Here is a 10,000-nt window from a genome sequence, read left to right on the forward strand (position 1 = left end):
CCCATTACACCCCTGGGGTGACTCCCAAACAGCACCTTATTTCCTATGTAGTGAACAACCATCGGCCCCTGGTCAAAAGTAGTGCAGTATATAGGGGATAGGCTGGCGTTTGGGACGCAACCCTGCTCTCTGTGTGTTTTATATAAACACATCTTGGCTCTGTCTGGAGGACTACTGTGGTGTGTGTGTGTGTGTGTGTGTGTTAGTATTACTGTCCTCATTGGTACCGGAAATCCCCCAAAGTCCCCACAATGATAGGAAAACAAGGAACGTTCTCTCTGTTGACATTTTATTTCCCAGGTCCCCACAAGGACATGTTAGGGAGGATAGGAGTTTGAATGGAACAAAAAGTTTGGTCCCCACAAGGACAAAGGATATGTTAGGGTTAGGAAGGATAGGAGTTTGAATGGAACAAAACGTTTGGTCCCCACAAGGACAAAGGATATGTTAGGGAGGATAGGAGTTTGAATGGAACAAAACGTTTGGTCCCCACAAGGACAAAGGATATGTTAGGGAGGATAGGAGTTTGAATGTAATGTGATTCATTCATAGTGACAGTGTTGGGTGGGTGTGTGTGACCGTGTGGTCAGACAGTGGTGCACTGCAGCCCAAATAGGCACCCTATTCCCTATATAGTGCACTACATTAGCTCAGTTGGCCCTGGTCAAGTAGTGCACTATATAGGGAATAAGGTGCCATTTGGGACAGACTGTGGTCTTCTAGAGTTCCTCTAGACCTGATCTGACCAGACAGACCGATGTCACACCATCCATAACACCACCTCACTCACTACTCTCCACATGACATGTGCAGTGTTTCCCCTATATTTATTTAGCAGCGGTGGCTTGCTTTTAAATGGATAGTTGTTGGCTCAATTACTGGAAGTCTATGGGAACAGCCAGCATGTCTCTCTCTCCCCCCCTCTTGTTTTTTCACCTCTCCCCCCCTCTTGTTCTCTCACCTCTCTCTCCCTCTCTCCCCCCTCTCATTCTCTCACCTCTCTCTTTGTCTCTCCCCTCTCTTTGTCTCTCTCTCCCTCTCTGTCTGTCTCTCTCCCCCCTCTCTGTCGGTCTCTCTTCCCCATCTCTCTGTCGGTCCCCCCCCCTCGCTCTCTCTCTCGAAGGGTGTTGGTGGAAGCATGACCTTCAACTTCATGCCTAGTCATTAGCTCAGTTGGCTAACACACTCACTCAACTCTCCCTCTCTCTCCCTCCCAGGGGTGCGTGTGTTGGTGGATGCCAGAGAGAAGCTCCACATCCCGTGGGGAGAGGCGTCCAACCAGGGGCACGGAGAGACCATGATGGCGTTTGACACGCGGTCGGCCAGGATGGCCCACGGCATGGTGGAGACCAGGGTCTTCTTGCAGTACCTGCCCTCCATCCGGGCTCTGTGGGCCGACACGGGCATCCAGGACGCCTACGACAGGCGCAGGGAGTTCCAGCTGGTGAGGACACACACGTAGAGAAACACACATACACAGAAAGGCCCAACATATACAACCAACAAAGGGTTTTGCAGCTGGTATGGGCACAGAGTAATTGAGTGTTTGACTCTCTCGCTCGCTGTCTCTCTCTCACCCCCCCCCGCCCTCTCTTCTGCTCTCCCGCCCTCTCTTCTGCTCTCCCCATCTCTCTCTTCTGCTCTCCCCATCTCTCTCTCCCGCTCTCCCCATCTCTCTCTCCCGCTCTCCCCATCTCTCTCCCGCTCTCCCCATCTCTCTCCCGCTCTCCCCATCTCTCTCCCGCTCTCCCCATCTCTCTCCCGCTCTCCCCATCTCTCTCCCGCTCTCCCCATCTCTCTCCCGCTCTCCCATCTCTCTCCCGCCTCCCCATCTCCTCGCTCCATCTCTCTCCCGCTCCCCATCTCTCTCTTCCGCTCTCCCCCCTCTCTCTCTCGCTCTCTCCCGCTCTCCCCCTCTCTCTCTCGCTCTCCCCCCCTCGCGCTCGCCCGCTCTCCCCCCTCTCTCTCGCTCTCCCCCTCTCTCTCGCTCTCCCCCTCTCTCTCGCTCCCCCCTCTCTCTCGCTCTCCCCCTCTCGTTCTCCCCCTCTCCCTCTCGCTCTCCCCATCTCTCTCCCCATCTTTCTCCCCCCTCTCTCTCGCTCTCCCCCTCTCTCCGCTCTCCCCATCTCTCTCTTCCCCCCCTCCCGCTCTCCCCAACTCTCCCCCCTCCCGCTCTCCCCATCTCTCTCCCCATCTCTCTCTCCCGCTCTCCCCATCTCTCTCCCGCTCTCCCCATCTCTCTCTCCCGCTCTCCCCATCTCTCTCTCCCGCTCTCCCCATCTCTCTCCCGCTCTCCCCCCCCTCTCTCCCGCTCTCCCCATCTCCCGCTCTCCCCCCTCTCTCCGCTCTCCCCATCTCTCCCCCCCCTCTCCCGCTCTCCCCATCTCTCTCGCTCCCCCCCCCTCTCTCTCCCCCTCTCTGGTGTTTAATATTAGCTTGTAAAGCAGTGTGTTATCTTGTTCATCATCTATGACTGTACTGAGGGCTGTGCAGGGGACAGGAGCTGATCGTCATTTACTCTGTAAACTACCATCACTCATTCAGCCTAGACACCGGCGCTGAGCCTCCTCCAGCTGCAGTCTCTCTTTATCATGATAAAACCTAGAGGATAGCCAGCAGACAGTCAGAGAGACCACACACACACACACACTGTTAAAGGAATATTTCCCCCCAATACATCAGTCTGTCAGAGCTTGTCCTACATCATCAGTGGCTTTCCTATGTGTATGATGACATTTCAGCTGCCTTGTTCACTGTTAAGTTACTTAGGGGCTGGTTTCCCGGACACAGATTAAACCACAGATTAAGCCAATGGTTTTGGACTAAGAATCACTTTCAATGGAGAATATTTTTAGTCTAGGGCTAGGCTAATATGTGTCTTGGAAACCAGCCCAAGTGTTTGACCCTCAGACACTACAAGTAGTAGAAGTCTCTAAAATATTTTCTGTCCTGCTGTGTTTACTAGTCATATGTTGAGTCATCCTAGCTGTCGTTCTAATGTCAGATATTCACTACAAGTGGCCAGTGTGGGTATCTAATAATATTAATATATAATATGCCATTTAGCAGACGCTTTTATCCAAAGATATTTGGAAGATTTTTTTTTTTTGTGAATGGGTGGTCCCGGGGATCGAACCCACTACCCTGGCGTTACAAGCGCTGTGCTCTACCAGCTGAGCTACAGAGGACCACGTCAGATATTCACTACAAGTGGCCAGTGTGGGAATCAAACTCACTACTCTGATGGTTCATACAAACTAACACGCTCCAACCAGCTCACTCACTGAAGCCACTTTGTCACTGTTTGTCTCTGGAAGATTTACTGCTGTAAAATCTCTTGCGAAGAACACCTATAGCAAGAAGTCAGGAAATCAGATATCCTATTTACTAATATTCAACATAGCCATTGAAACCCGTTCAGTGTGAACTGAACTTTGATTCCTGCTAAACCCACAGCTGATTCCTTGTGTCCCCTGTAGCTCAGTTGGCAGAGCATGGCGCTCCCACTTCTGCTAACGCACACTCTCAATTCCCAAAGCTTACAAAGAATGGACGCTCAGTTCACCACTTTCTGTTGGCTTTCATACTTGGGTCTTTCCCCAAAGCTTACACAGAGATTCATTTCACCAGTAAGAGGAGGGGTTAACATTTAGAGAGGCTCAAGTTCTGTTGTGTTTGATGCTTGGGGCTGTTTGTGGTCTGTTTACTTTATTACATAAATATGTCACATTTATATTGTGTATGGTAATATAAAATATTCGAGACTTTATTTTACCGTTAATGATTGATTTAAAACAATGGGTTTAATGGCGCTGGAGGGAATAGCAGCCATTTTGACAGGCTCCTGACCAATTGTGCTATTTAGTTTTTAATTTTCGTACTTTTTAACTCTGCATTGGTGGGAAAATTGCTCGTAAGTAAGCATTTCACGGTAAAGTCTACACCTGTTGTATTCGGCGTATAAAATTAGATTTTCTTTGAAAACAGACTGCATCTATTGCTGGATAATAGTTCCACTACTAATGGCTTCTGAGATTGCCACACATACATACACACACACACACACTGACACAGACACTGACACAGACACACACACACACACTGACACACACACACAAACACACTTTGGGCTCATTAAGAAGGAAATAAATTCCACAAATTAACTTTTTAAGAAGGCACACCTGTTAATTGAAATGCATTCCAGGTGACTGCCTCATGAAGCTGGTTGAGAGAATGCCAAGAGTGTGCAAAGCTGTCATCAAGGCAAAGGGTGGCTCTACCTACATATTACCTCAATTACCTCGACTAACTGGTGCCCCGGACTCGGTACCGGTACCCCCTGTATATAGCCTCACTTCTGTTATTTTTACTGCTGCTCTTTGATTATTTGTTACTTTTATTTGTAATTTTTTTCTATTGTATTTTTTTGTGCTTTTTTGGGGGGGTATTCTTTCTTAAAACTGCATTGTTGGTTAAGGGCTTGTAAGTAAGCATTTCACTGTTGTATTCGGCGCATGTGACAAATAAAATGTGATTTGATATCTGTTCCACACACTCTACTTCTAACTCAATGTTGCCCTGCATTGATTGCACCCTCTTCAACAGAACCCAGGTCAGTGAGAGTTACAGGCCAGAACACAGGCCTGTAACAGAACTCTAAAACTATAAAGCCTTCAGTGGGGAGGAGGGAGACGGGTCTAAAGCTGTGGATTAGGATTATGCAATACCTAGGCTAGGGAAAAGAGGGGGGGAATGGGGGAAAGGGTTGAGGTGGGGAATGTTTACTTAAAGCATCAAGATCAAGTCTTGTTCTGCAGCCAGCATGTCTGCAGCAAGAGGTTTAATGTGTGTGTGTGTGTGTTAGAGAGGTTGTGAAAGCAGGAAGCCTGACATGTTTGGCACTCGGGACACGTGCTCCCTGGATTACTGCACACAAAGGGGTTTTGGTTAGTTTCCTCTCCTTCATTCTTTCTCTCCTTCACCCTCCCGCTCTCTGTTGGTGGGACGAGGGACAAGTATATGGAGTTCATGAGTGCTGTCTTCTCCCTCATCTCTCTCTCTCGCTCCCCCATCTCTCTCTCTCTCGCTCCCCCATCTCTCTCTCTCTCGCTCCCCCATCTCTCTCTCTCTCGCTCCCCCATCTCTCTCTCTCTCGCTCCCCCATCTCTCTCTCTCTCGCTCCCCCATCTCTCTCTCTCTCTCTCCCCCCATCTCTCTCTCTCTCTCTCTCCCCCATCTCTCTCTCTCTCTCTCTCCCCCCATCTCTCACTCTCTCTCCCCCCATCTCTCACTCTCTCTCCCCCCATCTCTCTTTTTCTAGCTCTCTATCAGTGCTGAGGATCAGTGCTGGGCAGGCTGCTGTTCACTGTCATGTCCCCTCATGTCCGGACCAGCATACTTCCAGAGTGTGTGTGTGTGTGCAGCAGCAATCCCAGAAGCCATTAGTAGAGGAACTGTCCAGTTTAATGGCCAGTAGATGCAGAGTCTCTCCAGAGTGTGTTTCAGCTGAGTCCTGAAATGACCCTTTCCCCCTCATATCTGAGTTTCCATTATTCCTGTCTAAGTCTAAGAGGGAGGGAAGGAGCTGTAAAGGAAGGGGAATGTGTGAGGGGGGCTAGGGAAAGAGGACTGGAGATATACAAAGGAAGGGAAGGAAAGAAGGGGGGATGGAGGAATAGAGAAGGAGAGGGAGGAACGGAGGGATTGATCCATAAAGGGACGTTGAGCTGTGATTAGACCTTGGGCTCCGTGCAACACCAGCCCATCACAAGAGAGCCAGCACACTCCCCATCTGATTGGACCGAGAGCCAGCACACTCCCCATCTGATTGGACCACACACACATACACCTTTGATATGCATTTACTGTTATGATTCCTGTTGTCATGTCTTTTTAAATTGCTGAGACCAATTTCCCATTGTGGGACAATGATGTCAACTATTACTATTCACCTCCCACAGTCTGTCAGCTTAGACCAGTCAGGTTCCTCTAAATTCTACAGATATAGTAGCCCTGTGGTGGCAGCAGTCAACACTACAGATAATATATTAGCCCTGTGGTGGCAGCAGTCAACACTACAGATACTATATTAGCCCTGTGGTGGCAGCAGTCAACACTACAGATAATATATTAGCCCTGTGGTGGCAGCAGTCAACACTACAGATAATATATTAGCCCTGTGGTAGCAGCAGTCAACACTACAGATAATATATTAGCCCTGTGGTGGCAGCAGTCAACACTACAGATAATATATTAGCCCTGTGGTGGCAGCAGTCAACACTACAGATAATATATTAGCCCTGTGGTAGCAGCAGTCAACACTACAGATAATATATTAGCCCTGTGGTAGCAGCAGTCAACACTACAGATAATATATTAGCCCTGTGGTAGCAGCAGTCAACACTACAGATAATATATTAGCTCTGTGGTATTGGCAGTCAACACTACAGATAATATATTAGCTCTGTGGTATTGGCAGTCAACACTACAGATAATATATTAGCCCTGTGGTAGCAGCAGTCAACACTACAGATAATATATTAGCCCTGTGGTAGCAGCAGTCAACACTACAGATAATATATTTGCCCTGTGGTGGTAGCAGTCAACACTACAGATAATATATTAGCCCTGTGGTAGCAGCAGTCAACACTACAGATAATATATGGGCTCTGTGGTAGCAGCAGTCAACACTACAGATAATATATTAGCCCTGTGGTAGCAGCAGTCAACACTACAGATAGTATATTAGCCCTGTGGTAGCAGCAGTCAACACTACAGATAATATATTAGCCCTGTGGTAGCAGCAGTCAACACTATAGATAATATATTAGCCCTGTGGTAGCAGCAGTCAACACTACAGATAATATATTAGCCCTGTGGTAGCAGCAGTCAACACTACAGAGAATATATTAGCTCTCTGGTAGCAGCAGTCAACACTGCAGAGAATATATTAGCCCTCTGGTAGCAGCAGTCAACACTACAGATAATATATTAGCTATGTAGTAGCAGCAGTCAACACTACAGATAGGGTAGACCGATATATTGTTTCACCGACACTATCGCCCCATATTGGCCTTTTACAATATAGCCTATCGATCTGTTAATTTCACGAATATCCCCGATATTGAATAAATAGGATGAACGAAAGGGAATCTCAAGCTGATCTGGACACTTGCAGCCATTCTCATGACGTCATTGTCACAATGTAAGAAATCAACATTTGAAGCATTTCTTGGACAATTTGCTCTTTTGGATGGCAATTTATGAGAACGATGTGTGGTAAAATAACACTTTTTAATTTCCCCCTGGAAAACAGTATATCTGCAGGTTATAACATTATCAGTAAGTTTTGTCGCCCCCAAAAATGAGAATCTGTATCGGACCCAAAACCCCTATATGGAAGGGACTCTAACTACAGATACTGTAAAAGTAGCATTACACCCTGACTACAGGCTTCTCTTCAGGTTCCAGTCACCTCAGAGACCGTAACCACAGTAATCCATCCTGGTTACCATAACATTACACCCTGACTACAGGCTTCTCTTCAGGTTCCAGTCACCTCAGAGACCGTAACCACAGTAATCCATCCTGGTTACCATAACATTACACACTGACTACAGGCTTCTCTTCAGGTTCCAGTCACCTCAGAGACCGTAACCACAGTAATCCATCCTGGTTACCATAACATTACACACTGACTACAGGCTTCTCTTCAGGTTCCAGTCACCTCAGAGACCGTAACCACAGTAATCCATCCTGGTTACCATAACATTACACACTGACTACAGGCTTCTCTTGAGGTTCCAGTCACCTCAGAGACCGTAACCACAGTAATCCATCCTGGTTACCATAACATTTTGATCCTCTTCATTCTAGAGAGATATTTTGACAGTTGGTGACAGTTGATCGTCCACCTGCCTCAAAGAGCCTAGCAGGAGATAGCAGGATGACGTCAAAGTAGAGGCAGGGCTGAGGGGATGTGGTTTCCTTACGCGTGTCAAACTGTTGCTCAACTGGGTAGGGGAACGCAGGGGAAGCGAAAGCACTGTCAAACTGACGCACTCTCACTCACTCACACACACACTTACTTCTATTTGGTCAGCAGTATGCCAGGTCAGATGGATTAGGTTAGATAGACTAGAGAATGTCATGTTACTTCAGCTGGTTCATTTGGGACAAGAGGACAATATTTCATTAAATTATTCTGTTCTATTCCACCCTAGAACATTCCATTCTTTCCTCTCTTCGAATCAATGCAATTTTATTCCATTGATATTTGTTTGTTCCATGATGTTCTATCACGCTGTTCTATTCCATTCTAATCCAAATCACTTCCCAGTGGATTCTACCTAATCAGTATTCTACCCCTTTCTGTATTGGTTTGGTCCATGTGATTTTGGAGCCACTGTCTCGCCACAGTGATCTGCTCTGCTCGGTGTTGTTGGTCTGACTGGAAGCTTAAATAGTTTGTGGAAATGCTTCTATTACGACTGTACACTGGTTTGGCAAAGCTTCAAACACTGTCTATGGGTTTTCATACTCTCCCTCTCTCATTCTTACACTCGCTCTCCCTCTCTCTGAAGTTCCTACATATCTCTCTCGCTCTTTGTCTCTCTCTTTATTATTTTATTGCTGTTAGTAGAACATCACAAGACAGACGGGCACCGTCTGCGTCTCACATTAAAATCCTCAAAGCTTTATTTGAATGTCAGGTTCACCTGTGTAACCAGACAGTTGTAAACAAACCTGTGGTGTGACAGTTGATGGCAGTTACATTCAAATAAGACTAAGTTGTTCTCAGGAAAGGAAAAAGACTGTCATCATCTGATAATTAGCTGATGGTAGCAATGACCTTATTAACCATGTAGGAACCAGAAACAGGCCTGTAAACACCTACTGTTTTAACTCTTAGAAAGTATCAGTCACTTCTTCTGGAAACTATTTCTGGTTGTCAGTGTTCATTCATTCTATTTCTGTTGTCACCATCTCCGTGACTAATATCTCGAGGTTTAACCACAACAGAAGTCTTGGTCTTTTCCCCATGTTGTCTATGTGAGTCACACAAGAGACTTTAAAAGTTTCAGGTGACAGAGTGGAACCCTGAGTGGGATGATTAACAGCGTGACTGAATCATTCAGACTTGTTTATGTGTTTAACAGTTTCAGGTGGATGCTAATCTAAAGCCATGGTAAACACTACCTAGTCCTTCTGCTAGTGGCACCCCTCTGGTTTCACAGCACCTCACATGCCCCCCATGTTAGCACCGACTAACAAAGTCCCACAGAAGTAGTTGTGTTAGGAGGAGGGGGTTTCCCCATAGAATAGAGTGTGTTGGGATCGATGGCTCTTTAGGGCGTCGCCTGTCTACTCCTCCTCTCACCCTGTATCCTGCTGGTAGTGCTACCTCTGTGGTTTCATCCTCTTCCTGGGGGTTAAGGCATCGTGTCTCCACTATCCACGGCTGGTAGTGCTACCTCTGTGGTTTCATCCTCTTCCTGGGGGTTAAGGCATCGTGTCTCCACTATCCACGGCTGGTAGTGCTACCTCTGTGGTTTCATCCTCTTCCTGGGGGTTAAGGCATCGTGTCTCCACTATCCACGGCTGGTAGTGCTACCTCTGTGGTTTCATCCTCTTCCTGGGGGTTAAGGCATCGTGTCTCCACTATCCACGGCTGGTAGTGCTACCTCTGTGGTTTCATCCTCTTCCTGGGGGTTAAGGTATCGCGTCTCCACTATCCACGGCTGGTAGTGCTACCTCTGTGGTTTCATCCTCTTCCTGGGGGTTAAGGCATCGCGTCTCCACTATCCACGGCTGGTAGTGCTACCTCTGTGGTTTCATCCTCTTCCTGGGGGTTAAGGCATCGCGTCTCCACTATCCACGGCTGGTAGTGCTACCTTTGTGGTTTCATCCTCTTCCTGGGGTTTAAGGCATCGTGTCTCCACTACCCACGGCTGGTAGTGCTACCTCTGTGGTTTCATGCTCCTCCTGGGGGTTAAGGCAT

At 47.5% G+C, this 10,000-nt stretch overlaps 1 protein-coding gene across 1 annotated transcript in view; it reads left to right on the top strand.

Moving 5' to 3' along the window:
• The window catches only part of LOC121569987 (guanine nucleotide-binding protein subunit alpha-13), a 39,372-nt gene that overhangs the window by 14,789 nt on the left and 14,583 nt on the right, over positions 1–10,000 (top strand). Inside the window, exon 2 of the mRNA XM_041881392.1 lies at positions 1,218–1,444. Within this exon, the coding sequence (XP_041737326.1) occupies positions 1,218–1,444 (227 nt within the window). The remainder of the gene's footprint in view (positions 1–1,217; positions 1,445–10,000) is intronic.

This window comes from Coregonus clupeaformis, chromosome 7 (assembly GCF_020615455.1).
Source record: "Coregonus clupeaformis isolate EN_2021a chromosome 7, ASM2061545v1, whole genome shotgun sequence".
In the NCBI taxonomy this organism is placed as follows: Eukaryota; Metazoa; Chordata; class Actinopteri; order Salmoniformes; family Salmonidae; genus Coregonus; species Coregonus clupeaformis.